This window comes from Lutra lutra, chromosome 1, assembly GCF_902655055.1.
Source record: "Lutra lutra chromosome 1, mLutLut1.2, whole genome shotgun sequence".
NCBI lineage: Eukaryota > Metazoa > Chordata > Mammalia > Carnivora > Mustelidae > Lutra > Lutra lutra.
Genome location: NC_062278.1, coordinates 93,104,115 through 93,128,081, shown reverse-complemented (window position 1 = coordinate 93,128,081; position 23,967 = coordinate 93,104,115). Strand labels below are relative to the sequence as shown.

Genomic DNA, 23,967 nt, shown 5'->3' with positions numbered 1-23,967 from the left:
TGATGGGAACGGGGCAGCAATGTTGTCCAAGGACTAAATTTCCCGTGATGGCCTTTGAGATAGCCAGTCTATAGTGTGTGGCTCTGTTCGGTTGTGATGAGCTGGGTGGCTTCAGACTTTTGCTCCAAATTCTAAACTGAAAAATTCTAAAAATTGGTTGGCAGTGGGAAAGGAGGCTGAAGGTATACATGGAGGCTGCAAAGCAGAAGGAGCACACCTGAATCAACATTAGGAGGAAGCAGAAACCATGGGTAAAGATGAGGTTGTTAGGTACCCCAATAATGGGTCCGTGATTAAAAGAGCGAGACTGATATAAAGCGAAGGTCAAGCAAAGCTTTATTTCGCGCCAAGCATTGAGAATCAAACCGACCAGCAAACTGACCGGTCGGGGCCGCCCCTTACAGAGAGGGCAACCCCTCCCTGCCTTACAGACTAACTTTTATAGAGCAAAGGCCTTGTGGTTGGGCCTGGCCACACACAGGTGGCCAATGAGATTGTAACACACAGAGAAAGCTGCTCAGTCATGCTAGGTCACACATAAGTGACCAATTGAATTACAATTTACCCTATAGTAGATATTTGAACCAGCCTATCACCTTGGTCAGAATTGGCGCCCAAAAGGTGGGGGCCCACACTCCTTGATTGCTAGGGAGACAGTACTCGCACTTTACTGATTGGCTGTCTCGACCTGACCTGACTCATCCCTGCATTCGGACTTGTTTTTAAGTAAGTCCCCTGACCGGGGCGGGGCAGGGGTGGGGGTGGGGTGGGGGGATGGGCAGGGTCAGTTTAAGTTTTACTGTATAAACAACAAAATGACTGTTTAATCCAAGATGGAATCGCTCTGGCTAAATAGGTCCTTACAAGGTGAAGAAAATTGATCAGAGGTTAAGTTGTCAGTTTATAGTGAGAAAATAGTGTAGAAATACAAAAAGAAACTGTTGGTGAGTTGCTCAAGTTATTTAGATGAAAAGTGAATGGATTGCTATCGGAGATAAAATAATCCAATTCCCAGCTGTTGTTTGGATCCAAAATGACCTTCCAACAAACTTGGCTGTGCTCTAATTCCTTACTTCAATCTCTCTCTCCCTCCCAATCCCTCTTCTATATAACAAACTCCCATCATTTGGCTACCTAAGTAAGTTTGTTTTTCATAACCCAGACAGCCTGTGCTGCATTGCCTCAAGGTAGTGTTGGGGTAGCTCTATTTATGGAGTACTGATCATTAAGTATTCACATTTATTTTCCTAATGCCAAAACACTATATGTATTCTCTTCTTTTCTCCATTTCCCCCAACATGTTCCCCCACCTTATCTTTGCTGATAATTTACCAATAAAAAGAAGAAAGGGAGAGATAAAATGGGAGTAGACAGTATCTTAATGCTTTCCTTTTCGTTCTTTGGGGGTGCGCAGTGCTCAGTGTCAGAACTCCCCTGGCTAATCCAAATTTTCTTATAATTCAGGAAAGAATGATCCCTAAAATTCGACCAGTAACTAACTAATAAAAGCTAGATTTAGTGCTTGTTTTCCCACTTTCCCCCCCATCTGAGAGAAAAAAACACACAGCAGAACTTCTCTGTTCGCAGGTAACAGGAAAAGCACAAGAGGACAACAATCTTTCCCTATTTGGTGCCTTTGAGTTCAAAATACAAAAGGCAGGGAAACAGAGGAAAAATGATTTCAGCTGTTGCTTTCCTATGACCAGTGGTCAGAGGCTTATCTACATTGATCCCCTGTCTTTTCCCTTCTTTCCATCCTCCCCAAATACAAAATATCTAGGAGAACACACTCCAGCATACATGGCTGGTTCTTAATTGGACATGTCACTTAGCTAATCCTCAAAAAATCTGGCTCCAAACAAGTCAAACACTGCCCTTATTATTGCTTCTAACCTTGCATATTCTCTAGTATTTTCTAACAAGACAAATGTTATCTTCCTAGTTGTTTATATCTGTTAGGAATGTATTAAGTTACAGGTAACAAAACTCTAAGTAATGTTTAAATAAATAGGTTTTTTGGTGGTTTTTTGTTTGTTTTACGATTTTATTTATTTAAGAGAAAGCGAGACAGAGCACAAGCTGGGGGTACGGAGGTAGAAGCAGACTCTTCACTGAGCGGGGAGCCTTTTGCTGGGCTCCATCCCAGGACCGTGGGATCATGACCTGAGCAGAAGACAGACCCTTAACTGACTGAGCCACCCAAGTCCCCCACCCTTTTTTTCTTTACTGTAACAAGAAATCTTGAATAACACAGTTGCTGATGTTGGTTAAGTGGCTCAAGTATTGATTTTCTGAGATTTTTATAGTTTTTCCCTTAGCCATTCCAGTCATCATGTCGACATTCAGGACAGGATAAAGAGAAGAGGGAGTACCTTTCCTGTTTTATATAAAGCGTAAGGCTTTCCAGGGCTCTAATAGTATTCCACTTATGGTTTCATTGTCTAGAATGGTGTCATTGTTATTTCTGCCTGTAAGGGAATCTGAAAAGTCAGATTGTCTCTCCTGGTGTTGGGCACGACATTCTTCTATATGTAATGGGGTTTCTATGAGCAAGGCAGAGGCAGGAGAGAGATGTTGGATAGGAAACCCAAACTGCTTGCAAGACAGCTGGAAGGAGAATGTCAAATGGCTCCTTTAGGAGCCTTTTTGAGCCTCAGAAATGTTTTGGCATTTGATCTTATGTAAACTTGCCCTTGCCACATTAACTCTGGGAATTGTAAGTTTATGGATACCTGAACAAAGGAAAATGAGGATCTGACCAAGGAAATGGTTGAAACACCTATATCTCACTGTTGCAAATGATGATACCAAATAACCGGTACTCTGAGAAACAAGCAGTATTACAAGAGGCAGGCTCTCTCGGAGAATGGGCACTAGCATGGGCACCCGAGCGGAGAGGAGAGGTGCTCTGTGACTCCTACGTGTAAAAGCTGAACTGACCCCACAGCCAGTTGCTTCCCTGAGGGAGGCCGTCCTCATAAACTCAGCTGGACAGCTGCGGTGCTTCACCTGCTTGAGCTCCAATCCTGAAATTGTCACTCTTTTCTTAACTTTCAGCTTGAAAAAATTTTTAAACTACACTAACTACAAGAATAGTGCAGTAATATCTACATATGTGTGTGTATAGTTGTTATATAATATACATGATTGCTATTGTTGAGTATAGCACTGTATAATAATCCCTTACTGATTGATCTGTCTCACCCTACTAGACTATAAGCTTCAAGAGAGCAGGTCTGTCTTTGCCACTTTATATTAGCAGTGCTGAACGCTATGCTTAGCACATAGTGTCAATGCATGAAAGCGAATGGCCAGGTCAATAAACAACTACATTGAAATTGTATTCTTTTCAGAGAATCCATTGCCATTATCAAGTACAAAAATCTCCACCTGTAATCCAACAAGAGAAACTGGTAGTGCGGGGTTCAGGGTCTGAGAGGTGCAGAAATGCTTGACTGATGGATCCACTAGTTGATCCATATTATGATGTCATGGTCATCATATTTTTTAAAAAAGTACTTACTGCTAGTGTGAATGTAGTAATATTACCTAGAATGTAGCATCTTTTCTTTTCCTGGGAAGCCCATAGCATTCTTATACTTTTTCCTCCCCTCTTTTTAAAACTGGGTACTGGAAGGGACTTTTACAGATCATGTGATCTAATCTTTTAATTTTACTTGTGAAGATTCTGAAACCAGAGACGTTGAGTAACTTCCCCAAGGTCACACAGCTGATTATTGGTATAAATTTGCATCATTTTTCCCTTGAGACCTGACTGACTTCCCTACATGTAGCATCCTGCTTGATAAATTTATGTGCTAGATCATTACCACTGTTGCATTTTCTCAGTAGGGGGATGGATGAAATCTTCCTGGGCTAAGTGCCCTGAATCACACATGCACACACATGCGCACACAGGCACACACACACACACACACACACACACACACCTGAGGTGGCTGTGAACACACATAATCAGCACTCCTACCATCTGCTCAACACATGTGTAACTCCCTGCCTCATTCGCGAGTGTATTTTTAACACTTTTCTTTAAGGGACCTCATGTTTTTCAGACATCGGCAAAAATTAATCTTGAAAATTACAAAATCAAAATATGTTGAGTTAATTAAGATCCATTTTCTCTGATAGCATTTGGTCTAGGCAATGATTGCAAAACTCCATCTGCATTTTGTAAGATGACTTCTCTGTGAGTACACTTGCAACAACTTGATTTAGGAGTGTACTTCTGATATTAATTTGACTATTGCTACTCCTGCCACGGAGAAACAGAGCCCACTGGTCTTTAGGGCTCTTCATCAGAGAACCATGCTTGGGAGCACCGTGTTCTGTGGGAAATATTTATTGAGGCAATGTTCTCTCTTGGGATCCCAGCTTTCAATCTTTTAAAGTACAGTTTGTCTCAGAACTTTGCTTTTTACAAGTTTTGAATTCCTTTTTATTGCCTTTCTTCTTTTGCTTTCCTAGACAGAATTTCTTAGAGTAAACAAAGGTGAAGTGGCAGCATTTTTCACAGTACTATGGATTTTTTAGAGTTTTTGTTGTTGTTGTGATCAGTGGAGGATTGGCCCAGGAAAAAAGAATGTATAAAACAGATTAAAAAAACATATTAAATGCCAATTCATTCCTTTTTCTTTGGGCTCCTTTTTATTAAAAGATTCATTCAATAAATATTTATTTGGTGCTTACTATGTACCAAGCAAGCTAGCTGTGCTAGGTGCTCAATAAGTATATTATTATAATGATTGTATTTACATTTTATACTAGTTTAATAATAATAATAAGCATGGTAACAGCATACATTTGTATACATAAACTGTCTTTCTTGCATTTCCACATCTCATCTGAACCTCAAAGCAAGTGTTTGAAATGGACATGTAGGACCTGTTGTCTCCACTTAGGACTGTAGAAACTGAAGCCCCAAAAAGATAAATGTCCAGAGTTAAATGGATCTGGGCAAGGACTGCATGAAAATCCAGGTTTCCTGATCCTGACCTTGGAGCTCTTGTCCTATTGTATTGTATACCTCTTAGAGATATTTTTTTTTTTTTTAAAGATTTTATTTATTTATTTGACAGAGAGAGATCACAAGTAGATGGAGAGGCAGGCAGAGAGAGAGAGAGAGAGGGAAGCAGTCTTCTTGCTGAGCAGAGAGCCCGATGTGGGACTCGATCCCAGGACCCTGAGATCATGACCTGAGCCGAAGGCAGCGGCTTAACCCACTGAGCCACCCAGGCGCCCCAACTTAGAGATATTTTTATCTCCAAAATTCACCTCTGCCACCCCAGGGTGTGATCAGTTCTCACCCAAAGCACTATGGATGACTGTGGTTCTGCCTTGTGAGGCAACTTGTATGAGAAGCTCCTGGTCTCACACTCATATGTGTCTCCTTTCTCAATCTCTGTTTCTGTCTCTGTTGTATATGCATGTATATATGTATATGTACATGTACGTGTAGGTGTACGTGTACATGTACGTGTGCCTGTACGTGTATATGTATATGTAGTATCTTCCCTGAGGCTAAGCCATTCAGAGAAATCATAGTGAATTAAAATCTACTTACCTTCTAGAAAAAAGTTCTAAATGTTTTCTAAATAAAACATCTAATTCTTGGGATTTGGGCCCTCAAATTGTCTAAGATCATATTATGACACACAATTATTATACTGCTTTGGTTATGGGAAAAAGTTATATCTGTTATTATTAAAAATAGATTCAGACTGAGCCAAACAGATCCGGTCTTCTTAGAGCAAACTTTGATTTATTGCCATTAGCAATCCTAAGGCAGAAAATTTTTTTTCAAAGTGACAAAAAAAGAAACACACAGACACACATACTAATTGCATTTAATAATTAATCTTAAAAAAAACTGATAGGTAGTTGGTCTCCCTGGGATGAATTTAGATGTAAGAACTTCTTAGAAGCAATGAAACTGATTATAGAATCTCAACTTCAATACAAAAATATCATAAGGTGGATAATTTTGCTTCATTCTGTTTATAGTTACAATATTCCAATCCCTCCTACCTGGAGTTTGCAGGAATTTGCCTTCCCCTGACTGTGTACTAATAGTAAAGCTAATTCATGTGCCTAATGTTTTTATAGTTTATATACAACTTTGACCATATTATCTCATTTTTTAAAGATTTTATTTATTTATTTATTTGACAGAGACACAGCGAGAGAGCGAACACAAGCAGAGGGAGTGGGAGAGGGAAAAGCAGTTTTTCTACAGAATGGGGAGCCCAATGTGGTACTCTATCCCAGGACCCCGGGATCATGACCTGAGTTGAAGGCAGATGTTGAAGATGCTTAGCGACTGAGCCACCCAGTCGCCCCATATTATCTCATTTTAACCTTAAAAGAATTCTACAATAAACAATATTGCTATCTTTGAGTCATTACTCAATTTGGCCCAGGATTATAGCGTCTGAAAATGAGAGAACCAAGACCTGACCCTGATACTCTGATTCCAAACTCAAACTCCTTTGACTTCATTCCTAGTGTGTGCTTTCCGTTTCCTCATTTTTTACACATCTCAGCTCCCAAACTGGAGTTGAATTTACCCTGGTGTTTACCAGATCGCTCTGCATAGGGTTTTACACATAAAAGGATCTGGGTTTTCAATTCCAGCTTTGCTACTTCTTTGCTGGGTGATCTTAGAGAAGTTATTTAATCATCTAAAGATGAAGTTTCAGCTTCTTCATCTATAAGGTGGTCATCACAATAGTTCCCACATCATAGGATATCAGAGTAAATTAAATGAAATCATTGGTGTAAAGTCTTAGCAGAGACAGTATCATGGCATTATTAGATAATCCAATTTACAAGTTATGTAAGTTTAGGCAAGATACTTAATCTTGTCTAGTTTCATCATCGTTAAAAAAATTGGGAAAATATTAAGTATCTTGCAGGGATATCATGAGGTTTAAATAAAATAATGTTTTTGAAAGTGCCTAATAGTCTTTGGAATGCAATAATTTTTCATTTTCAACCTACTTGCTTTCTGTCTTTCTTCAAGGAGAAAAATCAATAAATGTTTACTGGATTTCCAGTAACTCTTTTCATGCAAAGATTTTATGACCATGTTTTAGTGATTCTATACACGGATGCAAGTGTTCGATATCAAGGTGACTTTGAGAAACTGTTCTGAAGCTCCTAGTAGAATAAACTACAGTGTCCTCTCAGAGAGGTGACAGAAAGGAATTTGGTGACCTAGTCTAGAGTAATTGCCCAGAAAGTGGCTCCCCAATGACAGGCCCACTGTCAACCAGCCCACTGGTACTTTGGGCACAGACATGGAATTTCAAGGAGAAGGATTTGTTAAAGCAAAGAGGTGTTCAAAAGTGATTATCTGTTGGGAACTCCCATCAGAATTTGCATAAAAAGACTGAACTTGAGAATATATTATTTTAAAAGATTTTATTTATTTATTTGAGATAGAGAGCGAGAGGGAGATGGGGAGAGAGAGAGGAGAGAGAGAAAATGCACGAATTGGGGAAGGGCAGAGGAAGAAGCAGGCTCCTCACTGAGCAGGGAGTCCTACACAGGGAGTGGGGCAGGCTCAATCCCAGGACCCTGGGGTCATGACCTGAGCCAAAGGCTAACACTTAATAGACTCAGCCACGTGGGTGCCCCTTGAACATGAGAATATATTTAAGCAGTGATTTTTAATATCTAATTTATTGCTGATACAAGAAAATCACAGTGGTAGAAGGCATGTTTTCAAATGGTAGAAATACATGTAAATAATTAGAATTTTCTTAATTTTACCATTCCACTTCCACATATTTTTACATTTGGCTGCCACTGCTTGCTTCTACCAGAACTAAAGTATATGATATGCAATATATTACAGAATTATATATTTAGTTATTTTAGGATATCATTATTTTGTGAATTCTCAGTGTTCAAACACTTGAACAGTCTGAGAAGTGCTGTCATGAAAATACAGTTTTGTTACTTTGGACATTGTTCGGCAGATCAAAAAAGGCAAACATTACATTGTTTAAGATTAACCAAAGGTCTGCTTTCTCAAAAGATAGGATTAATTTAAAACCCAAAATTTACTGTTATTTGTGTCTCTGAGTAATGGTGGGTGTGTCCATTCATCATTGTTTTTCTGGTGTCCAGACCAGTGTCTGGGACAGAATGGGGTCTCCACACATTTCCATCTTACATAGAAACTGCATGTATAAAAAAGGCTCTGTTTCAAAAGTGCTTAAATGGTTTCTCTAAGTGCTTTGAGGACCCGATCTTAAATTTTGTTTCCCTCATTCATTTTATTTTTCATGAAATCCTGTCTGTGTTTCTGATTCGGTGCTACCTATTGCCAGGACCCTTCCCTGAAAACTCAAAGCTATTGGTGAAGTTAACTTTCTGTCCAACCCATTTTATAAATGTGCACACAGGACCGTAGCATTGTGTCGGTTATGCAAAGCTCGGTGTGGGCAAGGCAAGTCTAGAGCCTTAGTGAGCTATCATTCTTGTTCTTAGAGAGTTAATGTAGTAGCAGACAGAGATGCACAGGCAACTAATTATACTGCAAAGCAGAAAGAAAAAGTGCTGTGCTTAAAGTATAAACAAAATGCTGTGGTTGCAGAGTGGAAGGAGTAATTAATTCAAACTGGGAGGATCAGGGACAAGGAAGGAAAGAAGCTAATATTTATAGAGAGCTTAAAAGTTGCCCAAGGCAAGCCTAGTTCTTTCCCTCAGGCTCTGGCAGGGGCTTGTGTTTAAACTGAGCTGGGGCATGTTTGGCCCCTGGGGCCATGTTGGGAAGGCAAGGGTTCAAGAAGCAAGGATACCAGGGGACCCCCTTCTGCTATCCCCGAAGAACAGGGGCTGGGAGAGCCTTGACTTGGGAGGGTTAGGTAGAAAACTGGGTTGGTAAGGGAAAGCTGCTTTCTGTTACAGCGAGGAACTGGAGGGAGAATTCTAGGCAAAGATGAAGAATGTCAAGAAGATTCAGCTTCAGTGTGAGGGGAGGGCAAACAAAGAAAGGGGAATTGGAGGAAAGACAAGGCCCACATTTACCCAAGTGGGTATAAATCATGGGGTGGACTGGGGAATTCTGAAAAGTACACCAAGGGAAGCGTGTTCAGCAGGGAGACTGATTCAGTGCCAAGGTTCCAAAGGAAGCACAGGCCAGCGGATCCAAGAGCTTGGTCTGCCCTCTTCCGTGAGGCAGCACTCCACTGTGCGGTGAGTGTCTGCGGGTCCCTACAGGGAAGGGAGCAAGGGTCCCCTAGTTGGCCAGCCTTCTCTCCTGACGAAACCATCCACCCCTCAAGAGCACAGACTGTCTTCATCACTGCACACTGCCCCATAGAACCTGGTATTGGATTGACCATGTGGCAGGATTTTACACAACCATAACTGACTCATGGCAAACAGGAAGGTAAATTTCAGCAGAGTCAAGAGGCTAGTTATGGATTTTACGGTGCTGTGGAAGTTTAACCCGAAAATTAACCGCACAGTTGCCAAAAAGGTTAAAGCCATTTAAGACTTCATGATCAAGAATTATTTCTAACGCTGTAATTTTACATAAAGAAAACTGTGTCAATTGATTAACTTCTGTGGTAATTTATTAGCTGCTCATTATACTTTCCTGTTTTGACTAATGAAAACGTTTAGAGCTGCATCTTTATGGAAGCTAAGTAGGCCAGGCATTTTGACTGTCTTAGGATAATTAGAGAATTTTGCATCGTTAGGCAGTGGGATACCTACCTCTCCCGGTACAGCTTCAGAAAATGGTTTTTCTATTTCCTCAGCCTTCCCTCATTAGTGTCTCTTCCTGAACAAAGCCCAACTCTCCAGAATAAGACTATAAAATATTTTACAAACATTTATGGGACTGACCCAGCTGCTCTAAACTATTACTAATTTTCTAATTAGGTTGGAAGAAAGACCTATTTCGTTCCTATGTGAGATAACTTAGGGGAATTTATAATATTAGGTCTTCAAAACGTTTTCCTAACTTACATGAAGGTCTAAATCAGGAAAGGCAAATTTGTGATAAACATGCCCCCCTTTGCCTTTCTGTGCCTATGTTACATATCTGCAAGATTACCACTCATTTCCTATGCCTTCAGAATCCTTCTCAACACAGGACTGTAAACAGCAAGAGGTTGGGATTGGTATGAAAGATGATCTAGCCAGGTAATTGCTCCCACAAACCTATAAACCCCTCAGGCACGGGCACGGGTCTAATTCAGGACATGACATACAGTCAATAAATGGTTTTTGGAATGAACCATGGGCAGAGAGATGGATAAATTAAATGGATGTGTGAATGACATTTTCTCCCTCCCTCCCTCCCTCCCTCCCTCCCTTTCTTCCTTCCTTTCATTGTTTCTTTCTTTCTTTCAACTGGTATAGGAATGCCTGTAGGTTGATTCCTTCTCTGTGTTCTAGGGAATGTACTGTGTGCATCACCAAGGTCTTGTGAATACCAGCTAGAATATCTATCATAGAATGATAGAGCTGGAAGAGACCTCAGAAAATACTGAGTGACAGCCTTTCAGTTCTACAGAGATGAACCTAAGGTACAGAGAGAGCGCCCATCCCTAGAGCTGTCTCTGAAGCTCTGGAGCCATATCCCATACCTTATTAACTCCGTGACTTCTGGCATTTTCTTTGCCTCTTCATTGGTAAAGTGGAGACAGTGACCTTGTCTGCTTTCCAGGGTTGTTGTAAAGCTCAACAAGAAAATGAATGCAAAGTGCTTAGTGTAGTGCCTAGCACATGGTAAATACTAAAAAAGAGTTAACTTTTCTCTTTTTTTCCTTCCCTTTCATTAGTATTAGCTGAGCTAGTGATGGTACTATAAGTGGTTTTATTACGAAGTTTATCATGTTATGCTATGGGTCTTCCCTTTATATGCAATGAATTGAACAACATGCCCATTTTAGATACATAGAAACTAAGACAAAGAGAAAGTAAAGGAACAGATTCTTATAATTAAGAATAAAATATTTCCTACGTGAAAAACATACAATTACAGAATGCCTCTTTTCTTTTGGCGAATCCTATTATTTCACAATATAGAACATGCTTCAGAGAAAACATATTTATAAAACTTGTCTTTAAATAATATAGCCATGAAGTTTAATTAAAAGTGAGTGGGCTGAATTATACTTTTAGAAGAAATCTCATATGCACATCACATATTCAGACCTTCAGGTCAATAATTAGGGTGGGGGAGCGGTGAAGGAAAAGTTTTAGTTGGCTTGACTTTGGTTGCCACGAAACATACAAAGGCAGCAGGAACAGATGAAAACAATTCCACGTTGCTGTGACGATGGCCTTAGAGGCAAGCCCTTCACCGGGACAGAAACCTTGCACCTGCGTCATACAAGAAAATGGAGTTTAAAACCCCAAGATGTTAACAGAAGCAAGGTTAGCCAAAGAGATTTTGGAGAAGTTGCTTTTCTAATGCATTTGAAATGAGATTTAGAAGCTGTGTTCCGTATCATTTGGTATAAACATGGGGGAAGATCTACGCATTTTTAATGAAGCCAGATTAAGCAGAATCTTAGGAGGGGGGTTTTAAGAAGATTTGGCTGTAGATTTGGAAAGTAAACTGTGGAATTAAAAAAGGGTGGGGGTTGAGGGTTTTTATTCCTTACCTCTGGGCTTGAACATTTTGTCTCTTCATTGTGGGCCTTGAAGTGTGCTCTCATTTTGAAATTATGTTGCTAAATTGGGTTTCTTTTCAAAGGCAATTGTTGAAGGGGAAAAAAAGTGTCCAAGTAGTTGAAGGCAGCTGAAAAGAAGCGAAGCCATTATGAGTTACCAGAATGCACTTGAGTTGAACAAGGGGCCTCAGCCTGGGTCAGAGAGCCCAGGAAGAGCAGGAGGGGCCACCACAGATGAAGACCCCTGTCCCTCTCTGCTTGAAAACCAGCTCAGTGTGGACGACTTTAGCAAAATACAGAGTGCCTTTGAGGTAAGCCTTAATCTTCTTTACTGGAGAGTTTGTTTTTAAGATTTTATTTATTCATTTGACCAAGTGATAGCTCAAGTAGGGGGGCAGCAGGCAGGGGGAGAGGGAGAAGCAGGCTCTCCACCCAAGCCAGAATGTGGGCCTTGATCCCAGAACCCTGAATTCATGACCTGAGCCAAAGGCAGCCGCTTAACCGACCCACCCACCCAGGTGGCCCTACTGGACAGTTTCAATTGTTTATGAAGACTGGGGTGAAACAGGTTTTTCTCTTAAAATTGTTGATTTATTCAATGGTTCGAAGAGGGAATTGAAAATAATCAGTCAGGTTTACATTTAACACCGGAGTACCTCTAGTTAACAGAGTAACTTCAGTTCTTTGGGCCAAATAATATGATTTAGTTTGCAGTCACTGTTGTCAAATATCATTGCCATCAAGGAAGGATTCTTTCTTGGACAAAAGTTTTCTTAGTGATCACGACGGTTTTGGAAACCTGGAAGCAATGGCTGTGAGTGGGGAACACCGGATCCCAGGTGACTTCGAGGATAACTGTTCTTACACAGAGCATCCAAAGAGAACTTTGGAAATGCAAATAGGCAGGTCGCAAACATTCTCCCGGGCTTCACTCCTAGTGACTCAGCTCCTTTTCAGAACTAATTTTGGCAGTTCATTGGCCCAAGATCCCATGCTAGGGACCAGTCTCCCACTTTTTTGGGTAAATATTGGGGCAATGCCCATCAAAACAAAGTTTAAAGTTATCCTTTTAATTCTCTCTGTAAAACAGGCCTTAGGAATTTTAACTCTACATGAAAATCTCCCTTCTCTGCATCTTAATTAATTTGGAATTCTGCAGCTATGCATAGTGAACAGCATACATCGAAATGATTTTTAGTTTCTCACGCGAAAGGAAGAAGTGCTCCTTCGTGCTGCGGAATTTGGGTGGACATGAGACTCCATTCTTTCTACTTCATTATGTTTGCTAAAATATGTTCTCAGGACTTCTTCATAAGATCCTCTAGGGGGTGCTTGGGAGTAGCCATATTAATCTGAAACAGACATTCAATATTTTGGAATACCACCTTGAAATTAATAAAGCATGATGAGATGGAACAATTATATTGGTCCGTTATTGGCATAAATTTTAATCTTTATCTCTCCCTGAAAAAGTTGCTAACTACTGAAAAAGTCGGCCATGTCCTGTTCTGCATAACAAATTAGATTTTTTTTTTAAAGATTTTATTTATTTATTTGACAGAGAGAGATCACAAGTAGACAGAGAGGCAGGCAGAGAGAGGAGGAAGCAGGCTCCCAGCTAAGCAGAGAGCCTGATGCGGGGCTCGATCCCAGGACCCTGAGATCATGACCTGAGCCGAAGGCAGAGGCTTTAACCCACTGAGCCACACAGGCGCCCCACAAATTAGATTTTACCTGTAATGTTAAATTAATATCCCACTTATATCAATCACTTCTTTATAATGCAATCTGTCATATTTAGTAGCAAAGACATGCTCTGCCTTACACTTTTCTCATTTTAATTGTCCTATATCTGCTATTCATCCAACCACATTTGTCTGCAAAATTTTGGTGCTGCTCATGTCCAATGCCCCAAATGAATTTGGCATATTTTGATAGACACAGCAAACATTTTGACAGCTTGAGGACATTCAGAGAAACGTAACAGCGGACTATGACAGCTTTGACTCTGGAATGAACAGAAATGTGGCGGTTTGTTCTGCTAAGAATGCAAAGAGTGTGAATTCTACGGCCCATTAGGAGAGTCGACATTAAAAAGTCGATATGGGGGCGCCTGGGTGGCTCAGTGGGTTAGGCCACTGCCTTCGGCTCAGGTCATGATCTCAGGGTCCTGGGATTGAGCCCCGCATCGGGCTCTCTGCTCAGCAGGGAGCCTGCTTCCTCCTCTCTCTCTGCCTGCCTCTCTGCCTGCTTGTGATCTCTGTCTGTCAAATAAATAAATAAATAAAATCTTTAAAAAAAAATAAAAAAATAAAAAGTCGATATGTTACAGAGTGAAACTGCTGCGGAAGGTGGGGATGGATGTTCTCTTCAAATCACTGATCAACCTGGAATGAACCCAATGAGACGGGATAATCAATCTGAGTTGGGTTTTTTTTTTGTTTTTTGGGGGGGCTTGTTGTTGTTATTGTTGTTGTTTACTTTAAATGTTTCGAGGACTGGATCACTTATTTTGAAATTAACAGTTGGAAAAGCAGGTATTACAGCGGGAGAATAGATTGCAATTTGGAACTTGCATGAACCTAGAAAATCTAGTGACAGTTCTTAAAAAAGGCATTAAGCTTTGCAGACATACTTTGCAGAGAAAATGAAGTCTGTCCATGTTTTTAAGAGACTCAACCGACACAGAATGGAATGATCTAATGGCAAATGTGTGACCAGGACTAAAAGGCCTTTGAGTCAATATGATTTCCAAGCCCAACATGGAGGCCTAGAGAAGAATGATACACGAGATGTTTTCATTGGAGTTCAGTCCATCTGTCATGAGCGTCAGGCCCACGGGCACAGGTGTAGATTGTTGGAAAAATCGCCCTCAGATGCTGTCCTGCAACACAGACTCTAAAGGCAGTGATCTGTACTCCTATGGCTAAAGACAAGCTCTTGGAAATGTCTAGGTTCTGGCACTTGATCCCTTTATCTCTTATCTTGTTTTTGGTACCCGGATTGCTTATTTGGGGCTGAAGAATTGTCAGATAAGGTCCATATCCTTAATTGAAAAATGGGAAGTTGGGTCTTTGAATTGTGTACTGAATGTTTCATGTATGTTTCCAAATGAAATACACATAGCTATAAATCTTAGTGGTAACATTAAGGAAGAAAGCAAGGAATGCTTACATTTATCTTAGGATGGTATATATGACTCAGAATCACTTACTGTTTAAGCTCTAGAAATCAGATTTCTTGGATTTAAATCCCAGTTTTGCCTCTTACAATGTGTCTATGTACAAATCACTCAAGCTTTTTGGGCCTCAGTTTCCTTTATTTCTAATGTAGGAATAATGAATTTGTGGTAAAGATAGTACCTGGAAAATACTTGGAAGAATGCTTGACACAGAGAAAGTGCTCAGTTAGCGTAGGTATTATATATTCAGTGAGTAGAGGTTAAACCACATGGCCTCTAACATTCTCTTGATTCTAACTCACACATTTCCTAAAAGAAATTAAACTTTGAATAACACATCTGTGCTTCTGCATTCCTTTTAGGTGTGTGAGGAAGTGGAAGCAATGAGTTGCAAAGACAAATTCACTTAGAAAAGTACAAAGGGTTCATTTTTCTGTCTCCTACTTCTTATTTTATTAGCATTCAAAAGCTTTTAATTGATGTGTTCATCCTCGTCTTTATTTTTTAATTTTTAAATTTTTACATCTTTGTTTTAAATTAATCCTTATCTTTGGAACAAAGAAATTATCTGGATAGAAGTACCAGAAAAGTAATTTGTGGATTTCATTTTCTTTCAATTGATGGTGTCCAGAAAGCCATATATCAACTTGAAGGCAATGAAACTTGTATTATTCTTAGAATTATAAAATGGTTGTTACTCAAACTTTCCTGTCGCACTTGCAATGCATACAGAAATGACATGGTCTCTGGACATTCATATTATTTTGATGTCAACCATATTTTACATTTTCTTAGATACTTCAAAAACTAGCTATCATGTAAAGAAAGATGGTTGTGGTTTGATGATGTTAGAAGAATGCTTATAGGTAGAAATTCTGGCCAGAGGGAAATGGAATTTTGGAAAGACCCCATTGGGACCTATTATATATTGAGTTTCTTCTGAGAGTCTGGCTATGTAGGTTTCTGAGCATTTCTTTTCTTGAATTCTCCATTGTTGACCTGTGCATGACAGGACTTTCTGTTCTTTGGTCCTGGATGGCTTGCTGACTGTTTGACCTGGGACTATAGATGTCTACGCCGTCACACTTACTGGATTGTGTCCTGACCTATTTTCAACAGCAACCGTGTCTGCCTATCATCTCCTAAAAAAATCTTTCTGGCCAAGGTTGGGTCCAGAGCCTGGGACTGGTCCTACCTGTCTACTCCATGCTGCCATTTGCCCAAGCCCTACTAAATCTTTAGCTTAAATAGCTAGAAATGAAATTTAAATCACATGCAAAAGGGGAGCTATTTATGTTCAAAATAGGAAGGTCCAAAACATTGAGAGAGGCAGAGCAAAAGTCCAAACCGGAAGTCCCCAGCAAAGTTTAGGGAAGTTCTCAGAACAAACCTGTTGTGGGAGTGAATGGAATCTGCACAACGCACTTAAGCTAACTTAGTCTGAAAAGCCTAGAGAAGTTCAGGAGGCAATTCTGTAGTTCTGAAAATTGTGCTTGAGATGTAATAAAATGATTAAATCCACAGTTTATGATATCCTCATGTTTGATTGTCTTTATAAAATTCCCAAGAATCTGCCTATAGACAGATTCCATAGCAGAGCCCATGAATGACACTTCCTTGCTCAAAAAGCTGTGGGTTCTGAGATCCTGCCAGGCAGCGCAGACGCTAAGGGAATATGGAAAATCGGATTTAGCTATTCCCTTCCTTTCCCTAATTTATTTGTCTTTCTTTCTAAACTGTCCGGATTCCTCTCAGTGCATTAAGGCACTAGCCTTATCTCAGCTTTCTCAATGCTCATTGTATCTTCACTAATAAGGTCCCTAAACAGACAGGCCTTCCTGGACATGTCTCGTGTTGCAGAAGTATTCTTGTCTCTTCTTTCTTTTCTGTTCTAGGCATTAACATCCCAATACAAATAAAATCTCCCATCTTTGTTTTATTCCCTTAGAACCATTAGATTTTGCTTGCCTCTGATAAAATATGACACAGCCCATAAAGATCATTCAAAAATTTTAAAGGTAGGGCACCTGGGTGGCTCAGTGGGTTAAAGCCTCTGCCTTCGGCTCAGGTCATGGTCCCAGGGTCCTGGGATCGAGGCTCGAATTGGGCTCTCTGCTCAGCGGGGAGCCTGCTTCCTCCTCTCTCTCTGGCTACCTCTCTGACTACTTGTGATCTCTCTTTCTGTCAAATAAATAAATAAAATCTTTAAAAAAAATTAAAAAAAAATTTTTAAAGGTAAAACTAATAGTTAAAAACTCTATATATTAGCCAATAAAGTCCCAAATTAGAAAATCTTTATTTTTATCAGGTGTGCAAACTGTGTAAAAAAAAAAAAAAAAGCTCATACATGATAAATAGAGGTTTATTTCTTGCTCATATAAAGTAGAAATTTTTAATTGGTGGGCAGCTCCAAGTAAGGATTCAGGTGCCCAGGGTCCTTCCCTCTCCCACCCTCTATGATTGTCATGAATCAAGCTAGTATCGGGAGGGAGAGCATGAAGGAGTACGTGGGGAAAGTTGTCATGCGCCCGGCTCGCATTCTGACTGCAAGGGCAACTGAAAGTGTGCACAGGTGTCTGCCCAGTAAACAGTCTCATTCACGATCCTTAGCATTTAATGGTAGGACAAGTTCTGTCTTGCCTAATAAACCAACATATTTCATTTCATAGATGAAGGAGAGTCATGTGCCTAACAATGTTTTGTGTGTGTATTTTTTTTTTTAAAGATTTTATTTATTTATTTGACAGACAGAGACCACAAGTAGGCAGGGAGGCAGGCAGAGAGAGAGGAGGAAGCAGGCTCCCCACTGAGCAGAGAGCCCAATACGGGGCTCGATCCCAGGACCCTGGGATCATGACCTGAGCTGAAGGCAGAGGCTTTAACCCACTGAGCCACCCAGGCGCCCCTTGTGTGTGTGTTCTTAAGAAACTTTATTTATATATTTGAGAGAGAGAGAGAGAGACCATGAGAGAGGAGAAAGAGGGAGAAGCAGGCTCCCTGCGGAGCTGGGAGCCTGATGTGGGGCTCTATCCTGGGACTCTGGGATCATGACCTAAACTGAAGGCAGTCGCTTAACCAACTGAGCCACCCAGGCGCCCCAGTGTTTTGTGTTTTGCCTTAATTGCCAGAAGATTTAAATTTAGTTTTCAATTGATACCACTATTCTTAACATAGATTTTCCTGAAACAATTATCTGCTGTTTTTATTATATGACTCGTGTTCTTTTATCTTTGCTTTAATGGTTCAACTGCCTCTGTTCCTTCATTGTAGCTGAACTAAAACTCTTTCTAGAAATGAGTGAAGGTAAAAATGATGAATGCAAATTTACTATCTTTCAAGTGTGTTAAGATTTTACAAAGCCCTTCTGTAGGTATCCTGCTATTTGATCCTTTCACCAGCCTGGAATGTAGGCGGGGTAGACATTTGTATTTTCCAGTTACACACAAGGAGAATGAAGCTCACACATATTTAATTGAATTACTCCTTGGGGCAGAGCCAGGGCCCAGGGATGGATTGTCATCTTTCCAGCCCACTGTGTGGCATCACTCCCACTGGCCGCAAGGCAACCTCTCTTTGAAATGTTGCTTTAAGGAACAGGAATCCAATAGGATAAGGACTTCATTAACAAAAGAAGCCTGTTACGTGGATAGCACACAGGCGCTCTGCCCTGGTAACTTGGAATTAACGTGCAATCAGCAAATAATCAACAGCTCCTACAATAAATCAATGCAGAAAAAAGGTGAAAGAAAAAAAAAAGAAAAGATAGGAATAATCTATTGCTTTTTAAATTATCTTTTCCATTCTAAAGGCATCTCAGTGGAGGCTTATGAGAAGGTAAACAGGTAGAGCTTAATCTATAACTCTATTATATAGTACCTTGTGCATTCAGCACTCTCAGTCAATTCATGGCCCTCTAAACAAAGGCAGCAGCAGGTCAGAGCATGTCTCACCCCAACTCTCTTAGTGGAATCGAAAAACCCATTTTTGATGGCAGCAGAAAATCAGCAAAGCTCTACACGTCCCCTTCCTCCCCTCCCCTAGAATGAAGGTGATAGCATGAAGCAAATCCAATACCATGGCGGCTGGCACAATCGGAAATGATAGGGATTCTTTGGAGGTTTTGTCTGACTTGCTAGCATTCATGGTTGAGGTTAGCAAACAATGTCATCACCAAAACACAAGCGAGGGAAGTTATGTGTCAACACACATGAAAAATTGCTCTTCTTGAACACTGCTGACTTTGTGTTGAATTTCATGACAAGTTCTAACAGCTTTATGCCCCTTCCAGTTTCTCGGTGTGCTTTTTGGAGCAGGTGCTTATGAAAATTGATCGGGATCAGAAAGGGTGATGAAGAGTGCTTTAGGTGAACAAATATTTTAACCTTGAGCTTTGGCAGGGACTGGAGCAGAGAAAGCAACTAAAAAACTTGTAAAGGTGAGGGAAAGACACCAGAATGTCTGATTCTATTCATTTGTAGAGCATTAACTTTGCCAGACCTGTAGACCAAGGGCACGACCTACTTTTTCAAATTTCCTGAGAACTAAAAAAAAGAAACATGAAGAAAACAGACAACTAAAGAACTGCAATTTGTGCCATTTTGACCGCACACTTGTCATTTGTTACCAAGTATAGCACACTCGATGATAACACACGACTCCACCAGCATCATTGTTAGAAATAAGAAGCCTCCGGATTGTCCCTTGGTGACTGCCAACATTTCCCCAAGGCTTTGGCTTCATACCTCCACAAAGTCTCTCAGGGTCTTTTCCTCCCTCATCATGTCCCACCGTTTCATGGATGTGACCTTTATTAAATCTTGACTCTCTGGACACCAACATTCTCTGCTGAGGACTACCAAGGACACCCTTTTCCTCTCTATTCCTCCGCCTTCCATGTGTGTACACAGTCTTCCCTAATTCTCTCAACACTTCTGACACCAGGCCTGCATTGACCAATATGGTAACCATGAACCACAGATATTTATTTGTTTATGTAATTTTAAAAAATTATTTATTTATTTGAGAGAGAGAGAGAGAGAGTAGCAGGAAGAGAAGCGGGGGAAAAAAATCTCAAGCAGACCCCGCACTGAGTGCAGAGGCTAGCACGGGACTCAGTCTCTCAACACTGAGATCATGACCTGAGCCGAAATCAAGAATCACACGCTTCACCGAATGAGACATGTGATTCTTTAGAAGAACCGCCACATGTGGTTCTTTAAAGTAAAGTGAAACAAAATAAGAATTCCATAAAATAAAAGAGTCCATCACTCACAGGCACCAGCCGCTTTTAAAGTACTTAGTAGCCACATGTGGTTAGTCGCTATCCTATTGGATCATTAGGATTATAGAACATTTTCATCACTGCAGAAAGTCCTGTTGGACAATGCTGTTTTGTTTGGACCCTTTTCATGGCATCCTACTAACTTGTTCCATTTCCTCATTTCTGACCACATTTATATGGTCAAGGGGTTACTCTTTCTGTACACGTGCCAGACCTTAGGGCCTGGAGGCCACATCAATTCTTGGCCCTAGACGTACAGAAAAATATTTTCCTTCACTCTCGTCTGAAACTTATTTTTCTACCTTTTCCCCTAGTACTGTCAAGAATATATAACACCTATTCCTTTCAGGGGAATTTGTACCTCCTCATGCAATCTGGTCCCACCTACCCACAGGTGTTGGGTCTGGATTTATGGTTCCAACTATTAGTCACAAAATTATCCAGCACTGGAACTTTATCCAAATTATTTAAGTCATGATGGTCATATTTAGTTACTTGAATGATTTAACAGTAGTTCTGTCATAGGACTTAGTCAAGTGCTATGCTCAGCATGGAATATTCCTGTCCTCTCCCCCACAATTTCCCAGCAAACTCCGACGTCATATTTCAATACCATTCTCTCAAGAAGGTCTTCTTTCACGACCTACACTAAATTAGCACCTTAACAGGTTTCTTTTCACTTTTATTGTAGCTTTTTCCATGTTCTTTTTGTTCTCATTGCAGATGCCCTAAGGACAAGGCTATTTGTTTAAAGGCATGTAGAAGGGTCAGGCAGGCAGAGGGAAGTCAGATGAGAACCATGGATGCCAGAGGGTGGAGAACCCATGGATGCAGCTGAGCTGTCTGGAGGAGAGAGCAGAGTGTCTAAGAATGGGCTCAGGGAAATTTTTCAAGGGGGTAGAGAAACAAGTGGAGTGGGTACAATAAATAAAGAAGCAGGGTTATTTCTTGGAAACAGACGGGAAAGAAAATGAGATTATAGCCAATGAAATACAGTTTCACTCATCTTTATGATTCCTGTTTATCCAACAGTCCCTTTGTTATTTAGTAAAGCAAAGCAAGGTTAGAAGGAATACACTACTCTCATTGTAAACAAAATCGAATCACACATCAAAGTCCCCTTTACAGTTGTTCTGGTAACTGCTCTCGTGTCGCACCTTTCCAGTGCATTTTCATTCATTTCTACCCATTAATGCACATACACATATCACATTGAGTTCTATTCTAGATAGATCATGTTTACATATTTTATCATATTTTATGCATTTAAGGAAAAATGCCACACAAATGACTGCTAATCATGTGACTAGATCCTCAAACTTATCAGGAATTTGATTTGAAACTCCAATAAAAAAAGAAGACCTCATTTTTTATTCATCAGCTTGGCAAGATTAAAAAGAGTATTAATCTATACTATTGGCAAAGAATCCAGGAAATGGGTACTGTTACTGAGTCTGTGAATTGTCAAAGCTTTTTTGGTAGGCAATTTTCCAGAATGTACCAAATATAAAATGTATCAAGTGTTTCCTTTTTGAAGGAGCAATTCCAATTTGATATGCTATCCTAAGTAATGACATGTGCAGAAAAAAAAATAAGTATAAGAATATTCATTGTGGGGTGCCTGTGTGCTTCAGTGGGTTAAAGCCTCTGCCTTCGGCTTAGGTCATGATCCCAGGGTTGTGGGATCGAGCCCTGCATCAGGCTCTCTGCTCAGCGGGGAGCCTGCTTCCTCCTCTCTCTCTCTCTGCCTGCCTCTCTGCCTACTTGTGATATCTGTCTCTGTCAAATAAATAAATAAAAACTTTAAAAATAAAGGAATATTCATTGTAATATTCTCAGTAAAATGGATTTTTAAAACAGCCCAAATATTTGTCAATAAGTGAACAAATAGATTATAGCATGTGCCTACTACTCAGCTATTAAAAAGAATAAAGCAAGCATATAAAATTGTTAAGATTTACTGTTCAGTGAAAAAAAGGAAAATTGCAAAACAGTGCATAATCATTCTAAAATGAAAAATGTGTGTATTTGTGTGTATCGAGGTCTCAATTATGGAAAAATAGAACTGTGCTTGTAGCTGGGTAAGGCAGAGCAAATGGCTTTGTGGGCACCTTATCTATACCATAATTCAGTCCAAAGATAAATGTCATTAAAATGTCAGTATATCTTAATAACCTACAAATTCTGTGGTACGGCTCTAAACGTGTGTTTAACAATGCTGAATTTAAATAATGCTGAATTAAAAAGTGATGCTTTTTATAAATACTTTGATTATCTACTAAGTAGTGCTTCTTCATCAACTTCCTTTCACTGAGTTTTAGTGTTAAGAAGAGAGAGACCATAGAGACCTAATTTATTGCCTTCATTTTACAGGCAAGGAAACAAAAATCTAAATGAAGGGATTTGTCCATTTCCATTTGAGTTTGGGCAGAGCCAGTACATTGCTCAGAGTGGTCTGATACCCATTCTTGTCCCCTTAAACTTAGGAATAACCTTAAACTTAGACTTCTTTCTGATTTTCCCACATTTTATACAGTATCATTCTATAACTTGACCATTGTTCATTACTCTGGCCTCTTTCTCAAACTTGAAGTTATTAGTAAAACAGATGAGCATCTCTTCTGCAACATGGAAGAGCATATTAAAAATATGCTCATTCATTCATTTCCTCATTCTAACAACAGGCACTTATTGATATCTATCCCGAGGTGGTTGAAAACCACTTCGACTCAGACCTTCCCTCATGGAAGGGTAAGCTAAGGCGTGAACTCACAGTTATTCTGTTAACTACTTAGTGCTCTGAGGAAACGAACAGTGTTGGGGGAACACATTGCTTATATTGGGGAGGAGCCTCCTGGAAGGCTTCCTGGAGGAAGTAACATCCAAGCTGCCATCTGTGGGAAGGGCATCACTCCGTCAGGTAAATGTTGGTCGGTTGGGAGATTAGTTTTCTTTTCCTCTTTCTTTCTTTCTTTTTTTTTTTTTTTTAAGTTTTTATTTATTTATTTGAGAGAGAGAGTGAGAGAGAGAACGAGCAGGGAGAGGAGCAGAGGGAGAGGGAGAAGCAGACTCCCTGCTGAGCAGGAAGCCAGACATAGGGCTCGATCCTAGGACCCTGAGGTCACAGCCTGAGCTAAAGGCAGATCCCCAACCACTGGAGCCATCCAGGCACCCGAAGGGAGATGAGTTTTCTAGAGAGAGGATATGAAGTGCAAAGTTTGATTGGGCAGAAGTAGTTTGGTGCTTTCAGGCATCCATTTGCCTGTGTCTTTGTTAGTCATGAAATTTTAACTCCATTTAGACTGATGAGCTCATGAATCGTTGATATCCTACTGTAAATGAAAATTAAAACTGACTAAAATTCATTGAGGCAAGAAAAAAAAAAGGCTATATGAACTGTGGCTGGCAGAGTAGTGTCTGCTGTTCTGTTGTTCAGTCTCTCATGAAAGTTCACTGGTAGGTGAACATTGCAGGGGATGATTTAAACTGATGCATCTGTTTTGAAATAGCATATCTAATCTTCTGCTCCAGAAGATGTTCACAGGGTTTGACAGCAAACGCTAATACATATTCATAACCTATAGACTTCGGAACCAAGGGAAATTGAGGCAGGTGTAACAGAACGAAGCATGAGAAAGCAGCATGTTAATTTTAAATTTAATTAGAGAGATGGGGGAAAGGGTGCATTTTGATAGTGTGTACTCATTCAGCCGTCATGGAACATTACCCAAAAATCATGCCAAATATTTGACAGAAGAAATATTATTTTGGGTGAAATGCTTGATAAAACTAGCAGGTCCTAGGGAAAACAAGATTCTGAAACTCTATTAGAAACTATTTTTCATGTA

General features: G+C 40.1%; 1 protein-coding gene across 4 annotated transcripts in view; it reads left to right on the top strand.

Moving 5' to 3' along the window:
- The first annotated feature begins 6,304 nt into the window (after window positions 1-6,304).
- WDR49 (WD repeat domain 49) overlaps window positions 6,305-23,967 on the top strand; it is a 136,803-nt gene continuing 119,140 nt past the window's right edge. For 3 of the 4 annotated variants that reach the window (XM_047695251.1, XM_047695017.1, XM_047695175.1), the window contains exons 1-2: window positions 11,246-11,418; window positions 11,741-11,968. In XM_047695251.1, coding sequence (XP_047551207.1) covers window positions 11,807-11,968 — 162 coding nt within the window. In that variant the 5' untranslated portion in view covers window positions 11,246-11,418; window positions 11,741-11,806. The other variant, XM_047695096.1, reaches the window with a different exon arrangement.